Source organism: Zingiber officinale, chromosome 3B (assembly GCF_018446385.1).
Source record: "Zingiber officinale cultivar Zhangliang chromosome 3B, Zo_v1.1, whole genome shotgun sequence".
Lineage (NCBI taxonomy): Eukaryota > Viridiplantae > Streptophyta > Magnoliopsida > Zingiberales > Zingiberaceae > Zingiber > Zingiber officinale.
The window spans coordinates 13,459,482-13,485,140 of NC_055991.1; the positions used below are offsets into that span (position 1 = coordinate 13,459,482).

Consider the following 25,659-nt stretch of genomic DNA (forward strand, 5'->3'; position numbering starts at 1 on the left):
AACGGAAACATCTGCAACCTTGCGGCATTATCTTTGCAACCTCACGATGGGCACCACGAGGTCACGACTTCATCCACGGCACCATATTGGTGCCGATCCACGGGTAGAACGAAAACTCTACCTATGCCGACCAACACAACACAATATTTGAATATGCACACTCTAAAAGATTATCAAATACAAACATAAAAACACAATGTCTAATCACAAGGAATAAATTTGTTTCCCAATACAATGTAGGAACGCATTCCTATGTTTTTTAAATATGATTAGTAAAAAAACAATCCCAGTATGATCAAGTTAAGTGATCGATCCCATGCTAGCTGAGATCTTCTACACGTATCCTGCAATGACTAAAAATCATGCAAAACGTCACTAAATTTGATATATTCTATACTAAATTAAGATTTTAAATCAAATTGATTAGAATTGAAATAATTTTGATTTTAATTTAAGAATTACCTACTTAGGTGACCTAGAAAAAATCTAAGGTCAACCTAACTCTTTCGAGAAGGCTAGACAGTTGGGATGTTATCCGTCGGTTACCCCTACACACTTGTAGGTCACAGTAGAACTCTAATAGTTGTAGCTATCTAAACTGCTTAATAGTCCTACAATATATTTAAGGATAAAGCTACCTAGATAGCATTCTCTACCTAGAATCAAAATTATACTTTTCAATAGTCTACCCAAAATAAAATACAACACAATATATCTTCGGGTCTAAACTTTAAGGTTGATATCCACAAATTAGCATGAGTAAACTCCGCCCATAACGAATTACTCCATCATAGCCGGTCCTAAGCCTGGATAAAGGAGGGTTGCGTTAGGGTACCAAGCAGTATTAAACTAAGGCAAATGTTCAATGAATGGATCCATTAAACTATTGTGTTAATGTTAAGTTGTTCTCTATAAGGAACGCGTTGCAAGGTCCGATTGTAACATCTCGACAAGGACCGCTACATCTCCAGAAGTCAAGTATAGTGTTAAATATGCAAGAGTTCGCATTGTAGAGTCCGACTGTAACGTATCGATAAGGGTCACTATATCTCCATGAGAACTTGGGTGTAGTGTTAAATAGGCAAGAGTTCTCACACCATATGTTAAATAAGAACAAATATTATAGAAAAACTAATAGTCTAAGATTTGAAACATAAGAACCCTAATAAAGTAATGGAGTTAGTAGATACGACGATTAGAAGAAGAATTAGCATTTTATGTGTACAAGAAATAAAATGAGTAAGCGAAAAGGCAAAGATGATTGAGAACTCGAACACAGGAAAGAGTAAACCAAGAAATAGAGTGAGTATTAATGTAAATAATTTGTTAAATGATGAAATTATAAGAGTAGTTAAAAAATGGGATAGAATTCTATCTTTCAAGATAGCAGTGGCAAAAGAAACTATAAACGTAATTAACATATATGCACCTCAAGTAGTCTTAGATGAAAATATCAAATCAAGGTTTTGAGACGACCTATATGAAATATTACAAAACATTCAACCAAATAAAATGATTATAATAGGAGACGATCTAAATGGACATGTTGAGTGAAAAATGAGAAATATGAGAAGGTGCATGAGGGTTATGGATTTGGAACAAGAAATGAAGAAGGGAAAATTATATTAAATTTTGCGATAATATACGACCTTATACTAGTTAATATATTTTTTAAGAAAAGAGAATATCACTTGGTCACATTCATAAGTGAGAATAATAAATCGCAAATTGACTTTCTTATGGTTAGGAAGAGGGATAGAAAGATTTGTAAAGATTGTAAGGTCATCTCTGGAAAAAACTTAACTACCCAACATAGATTAGTAGTGTTGGATATACACCTCAATCATATTATCAATAAAATGAAAATATACACGACTCCTAGAATTAAGCGGTGGAAATTAAAAGATGAGAAACAAAACATATTTAAGAAGAAGGAAGAAGTACAAATATTAGATAAAATATACGGTGACTCTAATACTACATATGATAAGATGGTATTAAAATTGAAAATAGTAATCAAGAGTGTACTTGAAAAGTCAAAGGGGCATGCACCACCAAGGAAATTTGGTGATAGAATGAGAAAATGTAAAAGAAAGTGAAGAAAAACGAACAAGAACGAGTAAAACTTATAAAATACATATAATAGACAAGAAAGAGGCAAAGAAAACTGTGAATGAAACAAAGAATAAAACTTTTGAATGGTTATATCGAAAACTGAATATAAAAGAAAGGGAAAGAGACATTTATAGAATAGTTAAAGTGAAAGAGATGAAGACAAAAGATATTACCCAAATATGATGTATTAAAGATGAATGCAATATGGGACTAGTAAAGGATGGAAAAATAAAAGAGCGGTGGTAGAGGTATTTTTATCAACTTTTAACGAAGATTTTGGTGATCAACTTAACTTAGGTAATTTAAGTAGGTCAAATGAGTATAGAAATTTAAAATTTTATCGTAGAATTCAAATTTCAAGTAGAACAAGCTTTGAATGAGAAGCAAAATGAAAAAGTCGTTGGACCAAATGATATTTCGATAGAGGAATGCAAGTGTTTGGGGAAACAACGTATTGAATGACTTACAAAACTATTTAACATGATATTGAAAACGAAAAACATATTTGATCAATGAAGATAAGTACTTTATTTCCATTATATAAGAACAAAAGAGACGCAAACTATAGGGATAATAAACTAATGAGTCATCCTATAAAACTTTGGAAAAGAACAATAGAAAAAATATTAAAAAAAGAGACCACGAGACCAAAAATCAATTTAGATTCATACCTGGAAGGTCGACAATAAAAATTATGCATCTTCCCAACAAATTAAAAAATATAAGGAGCAAAAGCAAGATTTGCACATAGTATTCCTTAAGAGTGTCAAAAATGAACCTGACTTGAAAACCCGACCCGAGTCAACCCAAAAAATATCGAGTTAGGGTTGGAGGTTTTCGGAGAGTTAGGGGTTTTTGGGTTGTGTTACGATCGAGTTGAGTTCGGGTCGAGTTATTCAGGTTGGTTAGATTATCCAGGTTCGAGTTTAGGGTTTTCGGATTCAAGTTGAGATTTTTTGTAATATCCTTGCTCCGACCCCACCCGAATCCACCCGAATAATACTCTTAGTATTAGAAAAAACTTATGATACAGTCTCACGAGAAATTATATGAAAAATTCTAGAAAAAAGAGGATTTAACGTAGCATATATTGAACTAATTAAGAATATGTATGAGGATATAACAACCAGAGCGAAGATTTTAGACGGATTAACTAAAAGCATTTCCAATAAAAACAGGGTTATATCAAGAATCAGTCCTACTTTTTACATTAATCATGGACAAACTCACTAGACACATTCAAAACACAGTACCATGGTGCATGTCATTTGCAAATGATATTATTTTGGTAGATGAGACAAATGAAAGAGTAAATACTAAACTAGAATCTTGACGAGAACACTAAAAGTGAAAGGTTTTAGACTTAATAGAGTAAGACGAAATATATAGAATTTAAGTTTAGAAATATTAGATATAATGAGACAATTGTTAAAATAGGAAATGACGAGTTGTCTAGAAAGGGCTTTAATTATTTATGATCATTTTTGCAAAACGATAGAGGGATTGAGAGAGATCTTATATAGAATATAAACAGGTTAGTTGAAATGGAGGAGAGCGTCAAGTGTTTTATATGATCCTAAAGTACCTCTAAAACTTAAAGAGAAGTTCTACAAAACGACGATAAGACATGCTATGTTATATGACATTGAATGTGAGACTATAACTCAAGCACATGAGCAGAAGATGAGAATATTAAGGTGGATGTGTGGATATATGAGGATAGACAGAATAAGACATGAGAGCATTAGAGAGAAAATCGGAGTTGCATCTATTCAAGGAAAACTCCGCGAGATACGTTTAAGATGTTATGGATATGTACTTAGACAGGTAACAAATATTCTAGTTAGGTAATGTGAAACTATAACAAATACTCACATTGAACGAGGAAGAAGACAAAAAAAAGACTTAGTTATCAATAATAAAGCAAGTTAAAAATTTAAGTATAGATGATAATATAATAGGAGATAGGCCAATAGCGTAGAAGGATCCATATAGTCAACCCCACATAGTGGAATATGGCTTGGTTGTTGTCGTAAACTTCCACACTCTAGAAGATTATCAAATACAAACATCAAAGCTAATGTAAAACACTTAACAAACATCACGTTGCGTCTAATCACAAGGAACCAATTTCCCAACTGGGAGTAGAGACAATGCATTCATAATGTTCTTTACCCATGGCTAGCAGACTCAACCAATCCTAATACAATCAACCAAGTTGAATCATGATTAGCATAGGCAATCCAACTCTAGTTGATTTCTCAGACGTGTTCTAGAATGACTCAAATCTTTAACCATCAAGTTACTTGATGTAGTTTACACTAAATTGTGATTTTAAATTAAATTAAATTTTACTTCAGATATAGATTGAATTAGTTAAATCTAGTTTCAAGTATAGATTTTAGAATAAGTTGAATTTAACTTAAATTAAACTTAAAAACTAAATCAAATTTAAATTAAATTTACTTTTAAATCATATTTTAATTTATTAATTTGATTTCAATTTTATTAAAGAAAATTAATTTAATAAATTGACTCTTATTCTGTTAATTAAAATTAATTAAAGTTGATGATTAATTTAAAATAATTGAATTAAATTTATTTGAATCATTTTAATTAAAGTGATTTAAATCAGAAATTATAAATTAAAACTAAATTGAAATTTAAATCATAGATTTTAAATAGGTAGGTCTACAAAAGTTATAATACAGATATAAAGTACAACAATGAACTAAAATTTTATTGATTTTTTGAAAATGAAAATTATTTGTGATTCTAAATGGAGTTTTGTGGCATTCATTTTGTTTTTACTTTAAGAATTTTATTTATCAATTCTGTTACCACAAATTTGATATAGCTAATGCCTAGGTTTTTGAAAAATTTAGATGCCAATATTGATATTGATAACCATGGGTTTGAGCTTTGCACTTTGAGATCAAGATTTGCTGTATGATAAAGCATTGAACCCGAAATGCAATTTTTGATCTTTTCCCACTGCAACTAGGAGGGTTCATTCTCATAGCTGAATTTCTAAAGCTTAGTAATTCAAGCATGGTCTAGAAAATCATGTTGCCAATTTATTTTATCAATCAACAAAGATAAAACATATTGCTCCTTTGGCTGATGGACACAGGATGAGTTTGAAAACCAGTCCAGCTCAACGCACACAGGTCCCTCTCCACCTTATGTACGCCCTCTAATTTCCCCCTTTCAGAACGACTTCCTTCAGATCAAAAAAGATGAGTTAAGGCAATAAAGCTGCTCTTGTTGTTATTGAGGAAAAGCGAGGTGAGAACCAAGACTTCGTCATGCAAAACAACTAGAGTGCACAGTTGCTTCTTGTTGACGCAAGACAAGAATCCGAATGCCTCTTAAGTATGCAGATTGTGAGTTTCAACTCATTCAAGTAAGGTACCCTTGTTCTCGATTCCTCCATACTTGATGCTTCTTTTCTTCTCATTTCCTTCTTCCCAATTCCACCCTCCTAATTAAGGTACTAGTTGTGTAAGTGTGTGGGCACAACGTTAATACAGTTTTCATTTCCAACAGGGGATTAATTCTTCTCAACTCAACCCTGCTAACTAGTGGCATAGGCACCTCGTGTTGGCAGATCACCATGATAGTGGCACAGAATAGTTTGACCAGGTATTGTTATTCGAATTGAAACAATGCTTTAACCTTGGTTTCAAGTTCTAATCTACCACATACAACTTACAAGTAAACATAATCAAAACTAATATCAATATGTGGTAATAACTAAAAAATTATAGTTTCAATAGGAAAAATATTATAACAAAAATTAACTACAAATATGTATAACAAAACTAATTTATAAAATCATTTTTGTTTGAATTTATATGATCAACGTATATCGATACCATAAGGAAACGTATAAATTATGTCAGATAACCTTAAAATAAAATCAGGCAAAAATATATAAATTAAATAACAATAAAATATTTAGAGAATGAACAATGTTTTATATGTGTAATGTATTGGACATTGTAAAGTTTATCAATGTTATAAAATTAATTTATTGTAAATAAGCTTAACACTAAAAAGAAATTTTCCGACTAATAAAGTTGTATTACTACATGCCAATAACAAGTGAGAAAAATATATAATAAAAAGATACACTTTATAGTAAAATAAAATTTACAGTGCATGCAAAGTCATTTTTGAGGTTAGCAAAATCAAGCTTATCCTTCATTAAGCTCTCTACAAGTTATATGAACAGTATTTTTTCAAATTAATTAAATCATTTTACATTGACAAATATTTTTTAGCCACCCTCTCTACATTTTTAGCTTCAACTATTATAGATTAACTTTTCTAACTAAAGAATTTACCAATCATCTTTAAATATATCCATATTATCTCAATTTATTTTCCCTCATTTTATCATCTCCAATCCGACTCCATCTAGTAGGATAAGGCTTGGTTGTTGTTGTATCATCTCCTATAAAACACTTAATTGCTCCTAAATATTAGTTTTTATTTTATTTTTTCTAGTAATTCTCAAAACCATTTTAGTATTGTTATTTTTGTACATATTACTTTCTAATAGCCTAAAATTTTGATCTATGCCATATATCGGATTGTACCATAGACATGGTTTAAACATGTTGGGTGGAACATTCAAAACATATTGTTATGATAAATTGTCAAAACTCAATGCTACTTTTTTTTGATAATCCATGTGTCTGAGCCTTCAGTCCAACTAGTCTTGGAGGTGGACGACCCGGCCCAACAAACTGACCACCAGGCAAATCCAACAAGCAACGTCCTTGATTTTTTATCCCAATGCAGGAAAATGTCGTAGCTGAGATTCGAACTATGAGTACTTGGGAAGCTACTTGAGCGCCTTGTCGTTGCACCATAGCTCGGGGCCCAAAACTCAATACTACTCGATGCATACAATGTCATGTCATTGTGTCAATCATTTTGTTGATGAATATTGTGTCATGTTATCATCAACACCCTTTGGCATACTACAACACACGTGAAGATGAACTAAGATAATGTTTTTCTTGTAGTTGTGTTCATACAAGATAATACTAAAATTGTATCATTCTAGATATAGCACAAAATCCAAACTAGTATATAGTTGTCTTATCTTTACTTTTTCTCCTTCAACATTTTCATCCTATCACCTCCCTTCCACCTCTAGTTCACCGTCGACACCATACATCAAAACAAAAATCCTTTCACCTCCCTTCCACCTCCAATTCACCAATACCATATATCATAACATCGGTATAATATAGAAATAGTATTACTTAGTCAAAAGACCAAAACTCTAGCATGACTTGAGATTTTAAAGATTGACCACAGGCTTACAAAATTTTCTTTTTAGCCTAAGGAGACATGACAATCACATAAGACTCAAGTTGATCCTTTTTATTTTGATCATCCTTTCTTTATCATATTATTGTAGTGATGTTAATTAATCTTCATTATTATTCTCTTCTTGAATAATATATCCAAGATATCTAAATCTCTTATATAAATTTGATAATCTTCCATTTTAACTATTGAATCAAGTTTAACGAAAATTAAATTTCATAAATTCAATTTTCGTTCTACTTGAGACTTGGTTTCTAGAGTTCTTCACCATAATTAAGAGCATTCTCATCAATTCACCCAATCTCATCAATAAATGATATGTATCAAGGAGATTACTATCTGAATATGAATGGTTAGTTCATCTTGTACTAATGTAAATATAAGTTTTTCTAAATACATCTAACTTTTTAATGCATTTGCACTTGCTATTAATTTCATAAAATGTTGTTTATTAATAAGCTTTTACCAAATGCATTATTTGGCCCAAGAACTTTGCAATTTGAAATATGATTTATCAAACAATAAACTACTTTTGAAATGGCCCTTTATTTCAAAGTATGCAACTTGGACATGATAAACAAGAAGCTGTCATACATTGCTCCAATAAAGATTAAAAATGCAAATAAATTATAAAATCCATAAAGAAATAAGGTGAGTGGATGTAATCGAGTTAAAATTGTATAAGATGGCAAAGCAATAAATATTCATGTAAAAAAACTACAAAAATTACCTTCTGGTACCTTTATGGGCATTTGTACAAAGAGCAGCTACAAGCTTCTCATCTGCAAGACTGGAATTGAATGTATATAAATGCATCGTTGTTCACTATAAACAGTTAAGTACTGAAATGAACGTGGACAAGGACTTAAAAAGAAATATATTACTTCCTCTGACTCATAAGACCAACTAATGGCTGTGAGGATCGTGCAAGAACAGCGCCATTTCCTAGAATATCAGAGTTGGTTCAGCATTAAATCATATTATACAAACTTATCATTGAACATGTGTTCATCTTATGTTAGTGTGTTTGCAAGTGTTCAAAAATGTCTGTGTGCAAAAGAGAAAGAGAGAAAAATCACACTTACCAGGGTTACACCAAGAAATTGCAGGAAAGCGACATCTACCACGGAAACTAGAAACTTGAAGTATTTCCTCATCACTATTTCCATGAAACCAGCATCATGATAAGCTTAAATTGTTTAGGCACATACTATAACAGACATGAAAATCAAACAATAAATTGAAGAGAGCACTTATGAAGAACAGCAAAGTACCTTATACTCTTTGGAACAATTATTGCAAAAGGGTATGTGGAACATAAAGTATAATTGTAATTGATTGAAGTAACCCTCCACAAACCATTTGAAGCAGACAGGGATCCATCTTCAACTGCAGTGCTTGATACATTGACAGACCCTTTACCCAAAAGCCTATAGTACTCCTTAAGTAACCGTAATTTTGGATTACTATTCTTAAATGTAGAAGGACCACAAGAAAACACATATAGATCCATCAGCTGTTCTGGCTTTGTAAGTCCACAAAGGGCATCGAACACTGCTCGTCTCTGCATAGGGTAATTACTACAAGCTATTAGTTGACAAAAGAATGCTTTTTACAAATTATTTATCCACCTACAGATGTCCTGATTAAGATGTACAAAAATTGGAGATTCAGATTACTTCGTTCATAGCTTATTGGCAGAGCTACATCATGAAACCATTATTTACATTACCCGTTACAAAATCAGTAATCATTCATCAATAATGTCGTCTATAGTGATAGATTATTAGACCCCAGATAAGAAACCAAAACAATAGAATTCCCACTTTTCAACAACGGAGTCATGCAAGTGTAACCATTCAGCTATCGAAGCCATAAGTTGATATTTTCGCTTAGGGTACCTCTACAAGAATTGATTCCAGATTTAATTGTTGACAGTCTATGATTTGTGGACAATCTTTGACCTCTTAGAAATATTAAAATTCCTATTAGAATCATAATTGTATATTTAGTTAAATAGATTTAGTCCCCGCATTGAATCATATATATATTGTGTATATTTCGGAGAAATACAATATCTAATCCCACATAACTTGGCATCAAAACCAGATCCTTTCCCAGAGTTTGATATGACAGCACGACCTCCCCTCCTTCCACCGCAATGAACCCATAATTTCCTCTCCTCAAAATCCATGTTGATGTTTTACTTCCTGACAAAATAAAGACTCCTTCAGCCTTCACATCAAGATCCTATACAGAAGAAGCTACACATGATGTGCTATGAGAACAAGGAGATGAAAAGTGTAAACGAACGTGGATTGTGCAACATGGGATTATTCTTTGTCCTTCACAAGGTAAGCCAATAAGATTGTGAAGTTGGATGGAGAAATTAGCAAGGTGAAGCTTGGAGGCCATCTTCCTCATCTCCCTCTCTGCCAGCCTCTTACTTGGAATCTACCAATTAATTAATTCAACACCTTTCATAGCCATCATAATTGATCCCTGCAAAATCAATTTCCACTACAGAAATCACCCAACGTCCATTCGCCTACATATATAAGGTACCTTGATGGCTCAAACGACATTCTATAGGAGCCTCCCATGCCCTATTCTATTATTTTAGATCTACAGAAACTATTCCTTATTTCCCATTCAATCCCCTATTCTGCGGCACCCACCCCAAAAAATAATAATAATAATATATAAATAAATAAATAAATAATAAGTAAAAAATATATAGGGAGCAAAGATGGCACAGGTATTGCTTCTAAAAGCAGCACTGCTTATTATATGGTGGAAGATCCTATGTTAGATCCATATGGGAAACTTAGTCCTTGTACAAAAAAACTTTTTCCTCTTTCCTCGACTTCTTCCCAGAATTATAAGACATTAAGATCAACCATCATAACCCCAAACTCCCTCAAACCAACCATGTTGTCCACCTCCATCAACCATATCATTGATCTCATGTGTCAAATCCATTATTTTTCAAGTCCACACCACCTTTCGATTAGGCTACAGCTAAGGTTTAAAATTTTGAGTCATACAAGAGTTTATGAACGATATTTTATATTATATCATGTCATGCTGATACAATTTTGGTACTTTTAAAAAGATAAAGGGCAACTCAATATACAAAGCTCTCACCAATATGAGGTCCTAAGGAAGAGTTGAACCATACTGAGTTTATTTTATGGAGCCTTACCCTATTTTACAAAAAGATATATTTTATTTTTAATGTATAAAATATATTAATTAAAAAACATTTCATTAATATTTTATCGCTATAGATGTTTATTATTGAGTTATATTTGAAACGTCGAATGTTTGATTTAAATTTTGGTATTATCTCATGAAATGTTTGATACTTATTGAGCAAAATCGATTTAGGATTAACTAAAGTAGACATGTCAGAATATAATAAATTTAAACTGGATTTATTTTAATCAGTTTAAAATTAAACCAAATTTATATATTAAATAATTTAATTTATTAGTAGTATATTTTAGAAAGTTAGAAAATATATTATATTTATTTATTTTTTATCTTTCTTTATAATTTTTTTCCTACCTCCTTAAAAAAAATTCTCTATGTTTATCTCGTGGATGAATAAAAAAGACAAAAGAATAATCATTCTTCAAGAGGTTAAGAAAAATCTCTATTCACCTTGTGAAGAAATAATAGAGAAAAGAATTAACCATCCTTAAGAGTATTCTTTGCCCTTTATTTACCTTCTTGTGCAATTAATAATGTAAGTGAGAAAAAATTAACAAGGAATAAAAAAATAATGGATGAAAGAGGCAAAAAAATTAAGAAGAAAGAAAAAATCAATAGGAGAAAGGAATTACAATTTAAAAATAAAAATTTTCAATCTAAAATTAAAAAAATAGTAAAAAATTATTAGAAAATTACGGAAGCCTTCGCAACCTCATGAGACCATTGCGAGGTTGCAACAACCTTTGCGACCTCAGGAGTCCTCGCAATCGCAGTGTCGGTCAACGGTTGGAAAGGTAAATTTTGCCTGTGCTAACCAGCATGGCACAATATTTAAAACCTTGATTCAATGTATCTACTTATAAGCATCAATATACAAAAGTTTGCATGATCATTCGTATAATCAAATAGACTATCATGGCATTGGCATCCTCATCTCAACAATTTATTGGCCACTAATTTATATTTTGACTATGGTCCTCAATGAATACATTCAGCTTAGCTCACCAAGAAAGCCAAGGTCTTGATCACATGAGAAATAAAATACATATAGTTTATATGATTACATCAGCATAATTTCAGCAGATCTCATAAAGAAAATATCAACCTGAAACTCATCCATTGTAACTAACCTGCTTCGATTTCCAACATATCTCACAAAGAAAATACCAATTGAAAAGGAAACTAATCAATTGAACGAGTATATGAAGCTATGAGTAAACATAGAAGTGTTGTGACTGACCTGCTTGGATTTCCGACGAAATGCAAACATAATTGTTCTCATGTCTTTCCCTACGAAAGGCAAAAAAAGTCATTTAGATCTTTTTTATATTAATTCGAATTATGCAACATACTTTTGAGGAATTTTCATCTATAAAGATCAAATAGAAATTTAGAAAACAATGTAGGAGAAAAAATAAAAAAGATCAAATGGGGAGAAAAAGTAACTGCAGTTAGGTACTACTCAGAACCTTGCAAATATTTGGATATAGATATTTACCTAAAAGAAGAGAAAGATGAGAAATGGAAGGGGTTGGAACAAAGAGCAGAATATTTTTCAGTAGGGTATAGAAAAAAAGAAAATTGCAATTGAAATAATTCTATCAAGTCAACCATTCTTTGGTAAGGAAAACACATTAACAATTACTTTTATATAGTTAAAGCTTCCATACCTAATTTTTAACAAATTAAACAGGAAAAGCTTCATGTTCAACTTTAATTTGCATTTTCGTCCATCCAAGTAAATAGGATAGGAGGAATACTTCCCATTTTTCCCCACATCCCTCAAATTTGTGAATTATTAGCCCTCACTCAATTCACATTCCAAGTAAACATGTCCAGAGGCTCAGTTTACTTGAGAGGAGAGAAGGGGGGAGGGAGAGGAGAGAATAGGGAGGGAGAGGAGAGAAGGCTCAAGGTTGACTTCTTGGTAATGGGAAGAAAGGCAGGGACAGTGGGAGGACCAAATCAACCACTCATCATTATCTTCTTCCCTATTCTCCACCATAACTGTGAAGATTGAAAGATGGTGATTCCTTTCCTCCACAACCTTGAGATGGAATACAAGGCATCCAAAGTGTGGTGCCATGACTGTGACTTTGAAATCCTGACCCTTTAATATATTACTCCCTTGCCTCAGTTGCTAGGAGTCCCTTTCTTCCCAGATCACAGTCAACATCGGCAGGCGCAGCAGTGAGATAAACATGGTCAGAGGCCCCTTTCCCGACAATCAGAATTAGCAGCAAGGAAGACAAGGGTCACGGCGGTGGAGGATTAGAGGTCCTTTACAGTCCAGTTACAGTTGGCATTAGGTGGGCCTAGCAGTCAGACAATGTGATTGTAGATAGGAAGAGATGGGTCGTAGAGGCGAAGGGCGAGGCAAGACCAACTCTTTGCACTTTTTGGCTTAGTCTAGTCAATATTTAGGCTGAAGCACAAATAGCCAAAACTGAATTTGCAAGGTCATTTGTGGACAGATTCCCTTCCACACATCACACGTCACATTGACATCAAGGGGCATTCATATTACCGCCTGTCTGCAGAAATCAAATTCCTTCTCTGAAGTAATCATGGGATTAGGAAAAGCTTGCTTTCTCCAATCAATGACATGGAACAATCTAGTGTGATCTTATGCTTTAGTGCATCATATCGAGTAGAACTAGTACATGTTAATATCTTATCTGCATTACAAAAATTATATATATATATATATATATCCTTGAACATACCAACAACTTGAAGAAGACGACGGGATGGTGCCTTAATAGATTGACGAGGAGCTGATGGGAGCTTCACAGCCTGAAATAAGTTCAAAAGACAGAAAGCACAAGGAAATACTGCTTCATATTACATAACCAAAAAATCTACACAAAAACAGTTGACAGAGCAGTCCATAGCAACAGGAGGATATTGCAAAGTTGGCACATAAACATGCTACACTTTGATTTGCTTTGATTTCATTAATACATGCAAGGTTTAAAATTTTGCGTCGTGCCGAAATTTCAGTATATGACCCAAACAATACGGTTTTGATATTGTATCATGTGTGCCGATACGGTTTCAAGACATTTTAAAATATAAAATATATAGTAATTAAAAATATTTTTATTAATATTTGATCATTATATATATTTATTATTAAGTTATATTTGAGAGTTGAATGTTAATTTAAGTATTGATATTATACCATGAAATGTTTGATTCGTATTTAGTAAAAGTCGACTTAGGTTAATTGAAGCTCATTAAGAAGGTTTAAGCTAAATTTTTTTTTAGATATATTTTATTCAATTTAAAACTAAATCTAGTTTATATATAAAATAATTTAATTTATTAGTAGTAATATATTTTATAAAGTCAAAAATTATATTATATTTAATTTTTTTATCTAAAAAGGGAAATGAATAAAGATTAAGAGGTTTTGGTTTTTCTCTATTTACCTTAAGAGGTATTTTTTTTTTCTTTGTTTATTTGATGGAGAAAAAATAATAATGAATGAAAGAGGGAAAAAAATTAATAAGAAAAAAATAATAAATAAAAAGAGAAAAAATTTAAGAAGGAAAATTTTAATAGGAAAAAAGAAATAGCTATTTAAAAAATAAAAAAATCAACCCTAAAATTAAAATTTTTAAATTAAAAAAATGAAAAATAAATAATAAAACATGAAAAAAAAATCAAAAAACAAAATCTTGGTTGCCGCTGTGAGTGTCGCGCGCCCCCTGAGGCCGCCGCATAGGTTGCAGCACCCTCTGCGACCTCCGAAGCCGTTGTGAGGTCACAACGGCCTCATAGTTGTCGTGTCGTTACTATGTCGATGCCGGTCAACATGCAGAATAGTAAATTTCGCCCTAACATGGCACAAGATTTAAATCCTCAAATACATGTATGCAGTTCTCCTTTAGTTTTTTCTCCTTTCAATTGTGTCATCCAGTTTTTTTTAGATCATTTTAGTTTATTAAACAAAGTAGAGAGTGTTGCAAATAAATGCTGATTAAAAATGCCTAGATCAGCTAGGTTCAACTTGGCTTAAACCCATATGAATGAAGTGTGCATCTAACCGTTTTAGTTAGGCTTCAACATACATTCAGTTGAATAAGCCTTGGGCATACAACAGTATAAAGACGCTTAGAATTTGGAAAAAATCTGCAAACACTAATCCACCAGAAAATGTAAAAGATTAATGATGAAGATTTTTTTACTTACATATTTACTGAATTTTTCAATTGTTGCCAATGGGATGGTACCTAATTCAATTACCTGCTGCGACACCTCACTCTGCCAAAGAAAAAATGGGCAAATCATGCACAAAAAAGAGTGTCATCCACAAGATATGATAGCAAATAAGCGCATATCAACTGTCAGAACAGAATCGCATGGCTCTGGATTTACATTTATATAAAAATGTCCATAATTCCTAATCTTCAGTGACAATGATAGTTGTTTCAGATAGAAACTATGCAACCCTGATTGCCTAAACGGGACAAAACTAATCACTTGTAAGCTTATTTGAAGAAATAAACCTCCTTGTTTTATTTCACTAAACTATCTAACATTATTTCGGGCCTGTTAGTTATTTAATAGATTATGGAAATAAAAGTAATATAGTGATAAACTAATTAAATTATCTTCTGGTATTTGGAATTTTCAACATTACAATTTTTTTAAGACTGGGGTAATACATGTTCTATCCAAGTTGAAAGTATTGTGCCAGAGTTTTCAATCATCAGTTGGCATGTTACACTCAACACACCTGAAAGCATGAGATCAATGTAAATGGGTTTTAATACTATAATCCTCTTTAATTTAGCTTGTTTACCTCCAAATATATTATAACATGCATCTCAACTAATAATTATATCAATACCAAAATGAGTATCATACATTGGATGAGCGTTGGTTCTTGTAACCTCTATGAGATTAAATAATTGAAAGACTATCTAGTACTATAATTGGTATCGCCACATGGCCCTAAATATATCTTGGTTAACTATTGGAATTGGACTGACCATACTATAATTGAAAGAGGCATAGGCACGAGATACGGATATCTTGCATCAACTAATTTTGTATGATGTTTCCCAATGTTTCCAACTTTGGCATCAACTATTTTTGTAGTTGGTATGCTCTAATTGTTGATTCACCTCTTCCTCTCCCCTCGTTTTTTACAATGTTTCATCTATCATATACGGTATTAAATCTCATTTTATGTCAATCAACACAAATGTAATTTACTGTTTTACACCATTTTGATTGTCGCTCAGCATACAAAACACTTGATACGCTGAAAATTGGCTTCGCAAGCAATCTTCCTCTATGAAACTTCCTCAAGCAAGTCTTGTTCCGCAAGAGGATTTCGTAGGTCTTTCGCAGCTAGTGATCTCACCTTTTCTCAGAGGCTTTCTACTTTTCGTGAGGTAAGGTTGCACTGGAGCAGTGTTTGAAATTGCGCCCTAGGCGGCCGCCTAGGCGTTGTGCGGCAGGATGCCGCGCCGGAAACCAGCGAGGCGGAAGCCCTAGGCGGCTAGGCCGCCTAGGCGGTCCTCGGCAGGCTTCGGCGGGTTCGGCGGGCCTAGCTTTTTAAGGCATGTTAAACCCGTTTTTTAGGTATTTGCCAGGCGCTTCGTTTCTTTCATCGCCCCGACTCTTCGCCGACTCTTCGTCTTCCCTGATCGCGTTGCTTCCGGGAAGTTTTTTTTTCTCTTCATTTATGTTTTTTTTTCTCGAATCTTCGTTGTGACAACACCGGACGCATCGCAGGTGTCAGACGCTGCCTGAAGCGTCGCCGAACGCGCCGTACGCGTCCGGCGAAGTCCGGCGTTGCTTCGAGCAACACCGGTAGAGTCGCGATGCTTCTGGTTGCGCCAAAAGCTTTCCGCACGACGCTACCGGCGCCGCTGGAAGCAACGCCGGACTTCGCCGGACGCATCGGACTCGTCCGGCGAAGCTTCCGGCAGCGCCAGAGGCCTCCCGCGAGCCGCCGATGGTGGCCTGTGGCGTCCGCACCGTCGCGACAGAGACGGCGTTTTTTCTTTTTTCTTTTTTTAAATTTTTTTAGATTTAATAAATTAAAACAATTCCTAACTCCTAACGGGGATAATTTTAATAATAGGGTTGAGTTCATAAAGCCTAATAAAATTAAGATCCCAATTAAATATATTTAAAATTTATCTTTTTTATAATAAATATTATTAATTTATATAAAACAAATTTAAATATATAAAATTATATATAAAATTCTAATAACCATTATTAATTTATATAATCATATTTAAATATATAAATAATATATTTAATTTTTTTAAATAAATAATATTAAATATTAATTTATTTATATATTAACAGATTTAAAAAATTATAATAAATATTATCATTTATCAGATTTAAAAATATAAAAATATTTAAAATTAAAAACATATAATACATATTATTAATTTATATAAATCATATTTAATTATTTATAAATTTTATATATTATAAATTTATATTAATCGGATTTATACATATTAAAATTATATTAAAATTTTAAAAATTTTAATAAATATTATTAATTTATATAAATCATATTTATAAATTTTATATATTATAAATGTATATTAATCGGATTTATAAATATTCATTATTAAAATTATATTAAAATTTAAAAAATTTAATAAATATTATTAATTTATATAAATCAGTTTTAACAATTATATTTTGCTTAGTGGTTATTGGTTCACAATGCATTGTAATCTTGAATTGAACTATTACTACTATTTTCTAATGTTCTACTGTTTACTATATGATTATGATAACTTACTGCATGTCCTATTGTTCAACTGTTTCTTTTACTCATATTTACTGAGTCTAATATATTTCCTTTGCACAAAACTATTAGTTTTCTTTTATAGTTTTTCATTTTTTGGTATTGGAAAGTATACATTTATTTCAGCATACATAGTCCACATGAAACAAGGGATACCGAGCAATCCGCCTAGCGGCGCCTAGTCCCCGCCTAGGCGCTAGGCGTTGGTCTGCCGCCCGACTAGCGCCTAGCGAATTTTAGAACCTTGCACTGGAGTAATTCTATCAATTATGTCCATGCCAGCCAGCATATGGAATAGTCAACCAACTTGATATTGACTTCTCAAGCAATTTTCATCCATAAAGCCTCCCCAAGCAAGCATTCCTCAAGCACATCTTCCATGTGAGGCTTCCCTAGGTCTTTCATGACTCAGATCTCGTCTCTTCTATGAGGGTTCATGTTGAAGTTCATCTTCCGCAAACTAGGGTTCCATGAAAGCAGTTATGTGGTCTCACGATCTCAGCTCTTTTGTGATGGTTTCTACCGGAGGTTGATATGTAATGTTCCTCCGTCGCTTCTTTTTCTCCTTCCCTCCTTGATTTCTCCTCATGCTCATCAACATTATGGAATGTGATACTTAAAAAAAAAAAAACTATGGCAGGTACTGAAGGTATCGTCCCAGTGCACACTTCATAGTCTTCAAAATTCTACCAAGATTATAACATGGTCTTTTCTTTCAGTGAAATGTATGATTACAAGAACCTAAAGCATTTCAACTCTCATCAAATCCATACTGATAATTCTAAGATGGATTTCCACTTCAGAAGTATTTATGGTTCATAACAAATAATTCAAGTAGGATTATAATCCCAACGGAATTGACTTAACAAGTATAAAATCATTGATTAACTCAAATCAAAATAAAAATAATTGATAAACTGATCCTCATTTAGATTCACTGGCTTACCAAATTCAGCTATGTCTTATGTTAATCTGGCCAGATATGATTCAACTGATCCTCATTCAGATTCATTATCTTGCTAGATATATATATATATATATAAATCCTGAGTGAATCTAAGCTGATAAGATTCCATTTCCAATTAAACTTCAAAAATATCCCAACCAAATTGAGGATAAAACAAAATAGGAAAAGGAAATGTTAATACTGTCAGTGTGTGTCAACTCTATGGCAAATTTACCTCCAATCTAATTTCTCACTGCATTTGCACCATGGATATTGTGAATTGAATGCTTAGGCCTTGTTTCCATGAGGCAATGAAACCTCTGAGAAAAGAAGGTTGAGAGAAAAGGCGTTGGAATGGAGTCATGGAATAGTCCTCATTATGATTTCCTAGGAGGGAATGAAAGAAGTGAGTTTTCCTTCCAACCAGTTCCTTGGAGGGAAGGAAACTTAAAATTTCAAAATTTTATTGGTTAAAAACATTAACAAAACAGAAATTAAAAAAAAAAAACTTGAAAAATAATTTTGAATTTTATAAGGTCAGATTTGAGCTTCATTTTTACTTAATCTTCCGCCACTAGTTTACAAATATCCCCCACCATGTAGGTTGGCACTTTGCCTAACATGTTACAGAGTCAGATTTTTATTTCTTGGGTCTTAACAGTATATGTTTGCAGCTCTCTTCGGCCTTACTAGGTAGCAGGGTGTTTAAGATTCCTTAGTCTCATATTGCCACTTTGTGGTTGTTATGAGCCATTTAAGTAAGGTTTCATTCTCTCCCAAATGATACTCATCTTGGAAGTGAATAGTAAACACAGACAAAATGCAAACATCTTAAGAAAATTTGTTCTAATTAAATTCTTATCAGTCACCATAATCATCAACGAATATACACTATGGAAGTCAATCTTCAATAAGATTGGTAAATTCATCTAATATCTATATAGAGTAAATCCTTGATGTAAGCTTAAAATAATAAAAAATATTGAGTATGCTTTTAATAGTTGATTTAAAATCTAGCGTCATGCCAAGGTTTCAGTCCCGAACCAGAATGATACATTTTCAATAACGTATCGTGTCATGCTGATATAATTTCGGTATTTTTTAAATATAAAATATATTAACAAAAAAAATAATATATATATATATATATGGGATAATTTTATTAGGCTTTCATTAAATCTATTTAAATTATCTCAATCATAACTAAAAGTTGATTGAAATTATTAACCTAAGTTATTTATTAAATCCTAAGTTAAAAATCACCCCCTCCTACCTTTGTTCGGTTGTTCCACGACGACCGTGGGCACACGCAACCTGCGGGGACACATCCAGATGCGTTGTCGGGACCTCACGACGTGTCTGTACATGTCGACAGGCCCGCGGGACGCATTCGGATGCATCGTCGAGATCGCGCAATGATTTGTACACGTCGTCCGATCCGTGTGATGCGTCTGGCGTTGTGTCGATGTCGGTTCATGGGCAAAACAAGATGTTTCACATGTAACGAGGGAAATGGCTCGATATTTTAATCTAAGGTTCTAACTAGTAAATATTATGATTGACATCAACAAAAAAACACTAGAAACTTCTTTTTTAAAAGATCTATCACGACATACCAAAGATTTTTTTAAAAAAACTTTTTTAAGTAAATAAAATCATGTGTATATTATTCTCCTTTTTTATGTCTCCATTAGCTAATTGTTAAATAAGTGAATATTTATAATTGATCTCTTGAGGATTAGACCAAATTGACTTTTGAAAACTGTTGTTTCACTTCTCTTTTCATTTCTCAAATGCTCTTTTAGGAACTCTTATATAGTCACTTATTAACTTATTCCTTTATAATTAGGCAACTTAGTACTCCCTTTTATTTTTATGAATTATTAGTAAAGAGTTTTTCAAATCGTCAGGTATCTTCCCAATTATCAAAATTTTTGTTAGATAACTAAGTTAATTAAATTACACATGGATATCATAAACTTTTTCTGCATCTACAAGAAAACCATTCAAACATAAAACTGTTTACCTTTCTTTGTTGTTTTTAAGCTTCATTTACCTCATTGATCAAGTGCTACAATGCATCTTTCACCAATGACCAAAAACACTACTTAATTCTAAAGTAATTTTTCAATAGAATGTTAGTTAAGTAGTTCGTAATAAGTTTTTTTTTGCCATCTTTCTTTAATTTATTGAATATTGAAAAGAACCATATTGATCTTAATCTTTTATTTTCCATACATTTAACATTGTTGATTCCATATATTTTTTCCTAAACAAATAAACTTTGTACCTATAACAAGGTTTGGGAGTTGTGCTAGAATTTCGAACTTTGAGCCAAACAATTCAGTATTTCAGTTGGCAAAAAGGTCATATGCCGACCCCGGGCACCCCACATGGCCGCCCCAAACATGGCCTCCCCGAAGCCATTTGTAGAGAGGTAAATCAGAAACTGGGCAGGCCACCACATGAGAGGATATTTCTCCCGACTTCGCCAGGAATCCACCCTTGCTTGATTTGGCAACTCTACCATGTGGTGACCAACTCAGCCAAGCTCGGGGGGCTACAATACAGTATTTTAATACCATATATGGAATGGTTTTGCTCATTTAAATTAAAATTAATTAATTATAATTGTATAGACATTAATTTTATAAATAATAATAATAATAATTAACTATATTAACAGCAACTTAATTCATGTAAACTAATCAACTTTAATCATTTCAAATTAAAAACAATTGATAGAACTATAATCTTTAATTAAAACATATAAATAGCCAACTATGTTAACTATTAATTAATTTAATTTCACATCAACTTATCTATTTTACACATTTTGATTAACTATTATATAAACTTTGATGAAACAAAAGTATAATTAAAGTTAAAGCTATACACTAATCCATTTTAACAATTCAAATAAAATCAATTAACCAAATCATAAACATTAAAATAGTTATTCAAGTTATAATTAATCAATTGATTTATTAATTAAATCAATTAACTGATTATACCAATTAAATCAATTAATAGATTACATCAATTAAATTAACTAAATCAAATTATAACTAATTCATTATAGATAAATGATTTAATTGATTATGTATCTCAGGAGTCTCTTAAAGACCCAAAGCTTCTGAGACCAAGATCTTCCTCCCAAATCCAACGAGGTAAACAAATGAGGTAAGATATCACTCGCCTACCTCCTGATGGAGTGTGAGTATGTGGCGTCATTCCTCCTCCTCTTGCGCCAACCAATAAAAGCATATTACCTCAACATTGCTTCCTCTACTTCTCTGATATCACTTCCTTGATGTTGTCAGAACCTACTTCATTCCAGTAAGCTTGTTGGCTTCTCTTCTTGTCTACTCTCTCTTTTTAACCCTTTCTTCCCCATCCCTTGATCAACAATTGGATCCAATTTCACAAATGCACAGCTAAGGCAATTTCCTCAAATATCAGCCAATACCAAGCAGAACTAAATGAACCTCATCACATATTAGCGCATGCAATGTGCCAGCACATGCAGAATAGTAACGCTTTGCCTGTGTCAACCAATTTTACGTATCACTCCCATGAGAGAATGGCAAATCTCAATCATGCCAGGCGATACAACTCATGCTTTCAATCGTTGTCTCGTACCACATCAACTCTCTACAAAAGTTATTCATCTATTATTCTATTTTCAACCGAATAATGTATTCCCTTGCAAACCTATTCTTGTCTAGTGAATAGGTTTATAGTGACCTAATATAGAGAACATGAAGTATTGTTACCTCAATCCATTGTAAATTATGGAGTTTTGCATATTCAATATCCACTCACCCTAGTATTAGAATTAAAAAGTTGGCATGAAAATTGATGAAGGGTTGCAAAATGGTACTTAACAAAGTTTTCAATAGATATCTACCTCTTTATAGCCAATACTACAAGGTCAACTTCACATTGCAATGATAAGACTACATAATCAACATCAAAAAATAAATAATGAACAATTGCTACAATTGTCAACTATATAGATTAAGAAGATTAAGAAGATAAGGGTGCGTTTGGTTTGCACAGTTTTTATTTTCATTTTCTGAAAAAACGCACGTTTTCTAGAAAACAGAAAACGACTTTTTGTCATTCTCTGTTTTTCTAGAAAACGATAGCCAATTTTTTAGAAAACGCGCGCGAAAAACGCAAACCAAACATCATTTTTCTGAAAACGCACGTTTTCCAGAAAATGAAAATGGAAAACGCGCGTACCAAACGCCCCCTAAAATTTATATTTTCCATTTGAACAAATTAGAATAGCCATCTAATGTTCTTTTCACAATTTTCTATATTGTCAAATATGTTGAGACTTCATACCACAAAGAGAATGCGGAAGTTTGTAACTGCTAGTGTTCCCGCCACATCAGCATTGACTAGAACAACACCGTGTCCCTACCAGAAGTAACGAGAATTGTTAAACAATCAAGGACAAGCAAACTATTCATGAAGATTATTTAAATGGGACCAATTTCTCAAGCTTCTCAATAAAACAATTGAAGAATTACTTGTCATAAGCAAAATATAATTGTCCATCTATTTTAAAGCAACAAAACATTATCAATAAAAGATAAGAAATACTTGACCTCTTAGCAGTCAAAATGATTTAGAGAGGGAAAGCAACCATCACATCATCCCAACAATCAGAAAGTCATGCCTACCATCTTGTAGAGAGAACAAAATAGACTTCCATCTGAAATTCCTGTCAACTTATCTAAATTTCAATGTGAAACGATGCTTATTGTTCCGTTCAATATTTCATTATGATTGTCTAAGTACTCTTTAATAACTAAAACTACCTAACTTTGCTAGCTCAACATCACCGTATCGTTCAATGCTTATCAAATTCACATATGTATTATGTAACTAAACAAAAATAATGTTGTCTAAGCCCATATGTAGTCAGTAACTCCTCGTCAAATACAAGGAGTTAAAATTTGCAAAATGTATTCACTAATTCACCAAAAAGCTTTCCCTTCTTTTCATTTTATCATCAAATCCAGTAGCATTATGGAATGAAATTTATCACAGAACTGCTAAAATTAACCCACTTGTGCAAAAGTAGATTTCTGTGCTTCATTTTGTTTTGTTTTCATTCTCATTTATATCATTGCTCATCATTCTTACTAAGGGAATTTTTTTCTTCAATGTGGTCAATAATATAAAATCATGTGAACTTAATGTAAAAAAGAAGGGAAAATGGAGGAGATGTAAGAATACAAAATAGAAATTTACAGTTGCATTTTTCTCCTTGTTAGCTTGCTCAACAGAGGGCCAGTTCACCTAGAGGCGACCTGACTTGTGCCAAACTAAAAGCACTCGCCTAAAATGAATTTGAGGTGTTCAAACCTTGCCTGGTCACCTAGGCAGCACCTGAGTGCAATTTGGCTTTTTTTTTTCTCTTTAGAGTGCAAAGCACACAATAGCATCACACAAATTGGAAGTCTCAAACTGTTGGATAAATGTGCCGGACCATCAAACACTTATTCGTCAAGAACCTATTCAAAGGTGGTGTTATATGCCAGAAACAGAACTTAACCATCTCAATATACAATTTTTCAATGGTGAACAATACTCTCTGTCATATCCCTTTGCAATACACCATCGAACACTTCCATCGTCCACATTTAGAGAGTTTTTCCGCATATTTTATGCCTTAAAATAGATTTCCTTGAGAAAACAACACTTAACTCCATTATATACAATCATAAAAGATTAATCACACGCTACCCAAGCTTCCCCAATGATATTCAATATCAGCATGCTCGCTTTTGAAATTTCTCATAATTATTTTTAAAAAGTGATAAATTATTTGCATCTGACTAGTAGGAATTTTAGTGGTTGATTATATATTTTGCCTATCATACCAAAAAAACTTTCATACAGTTTGGTCCCTGATATGCTCAAAGATGAGCCTAACTTATAAGGCTTTGACCCTTCAAAAGATAATTCTTTGCGACCAATAACAGTACACCAGAGATATTGTCGTAATCACAAAGAATGGGACAAAAATATAGGGCATAAAGAATGGTCGATCAATACACGCAACGAAAGGTAAAAATCATAAAGAGCGAAAGATATCTGCTAGACTGAAGACGACAAATGCTGTAAACAGAACAATCGATAGATACGGAAGTCGCCTACCTGCACGAGAACATCCTCAGACTCCAATAGGAACTCAGTCATGCCATGCGAATGCGACTCAGACTGGCGCAACTGCGACAGCAAGAACACGCCGTAGAAATTGGTTGAGTCCGTGAATTAGGGCACGAGCATGAAAGAAGAGAGAGAGGAGGGAAGAAGGATGAAGAACCTCTTCCGGAGTCCACTCGACGAGAAGAGACTCCCAACTGCCGGAGCCGTCCATCTCCTTCTGCCGCTTCTCTCTCCAGGCTCTCCGGTGCCTGCACGACGGGGCTAATTCACAATGGGCCGAACCAGGAGGTTTCTTTCATTATTTTCCGATACCTTCCTGCCTCTATTTCTTCCTTTTTGGTTTTTTGGAAAATTTTGTTTTAACCCAATACGTTATCTTCTTTTGAAATTTCCTCTGAAAGATTGCTTCCGGAAGTTTCAGAAACTTCAAAACACCCCTAATATTTTCAAATTCTTTTCATTTCATTTTATTAAGAAAAATGATAACACTTATATCACGGTCCAATATCACTTGCCTCTTAGTTATGTACAGGCAAATAAGTTATGAGGATATTTTGTTATAGTACAATGACTCTTTACATGGGTAAGGTCAAATGTTCAATGTGACATTTTATACCTATTGAGAATTGACCACAAGACTCATTGAAGTAATCATTCATGTAGTTATCAATTATATTAACCTATGGGGGCTATCATTTCACTTTATAATCGTTACCACTGTGATTCACCTAATGAACTATTGACGGAGTTGTATTTCAAATATGCCCTAGCACAGTGGCTCTTTACATGGGAGAGGTCAAACGTCCAATGTGGCATTTTACACCTATTGAGAATTGACCACAAGACTCATTGGAGTAATCATTCATGTAGTTATCAACTATGTCAACCCATGGGGGCTATCATTTCACTTTATAATCGTTACCACCGTGATTCACCTAATGAACTATTGACGGAGTTGTATTTCAAATATGCGTCATGTTTCTCTGCATTATTTTATAATCTAGGTATATGAGTTTTCAGTTCAACTAGTCCTAGAGATGAACGAACCAGT

The 25,659-nt window shown here is 32.9% G+C and overlaps 1 protein-coding gene across 2 annotated transcripts in view; it reads right to left on the reverse strand.

The window, feature by feature from the left end:
- The window catches only part of LOC122055943 (phosphatidylinositol-3-phosphatase myotubularin-1-like), a 40,403-nt gene extending 15,478 nt beyond the window's left edge, over positions 1-24,925 (reverse strand). For both annotated transcript variants that reach the window (XM_042617641.1, XM_042617640.1), the window contains exons 1-10: positions 24,766-24,925; positions 24,597-24,668; positions 22,773-22,847; positions 14,875-14,946; positions 13,404-13,473; positions 11,918-11,967; positions 8,736-9,025; positions 8,547-8,620; positions 8,346-8,406; positions 8,192-8,251 (exon numbers count right to left, since the gene is read on the reverse strand). In XM_042617641.1, coding sequence (XP_042473575.1) covers positions 8,192-8,251; positions 8,346-8,406; positions 8,547-8,620; positions 8,736-9,025; positions 11,918-11,967; positions 13,404-13,473; positions 14,875-14,946; positions 22,773-22,847; positions 24,597-24,668; positions 24,766-24,819 — 878 coding nt within the window. In that variant the 5' untranslated portion in view covers positions 24,820-24,925. The remainder of the gene's footprint in view (positions 1-8,191; positions 8,252-8,345; positions 8,407-8,546; positions 8,621-8,735; positions 9,026-11,917; positions 11,968-13,403; positions 13,474-14,874; positions 14,947-22,772; positions 22,848-24,596; positions 24,669-24,765) is intronic.
- Between the last annotated feature and the right edge of the window lie 734 nt (positions 24,926-25,659).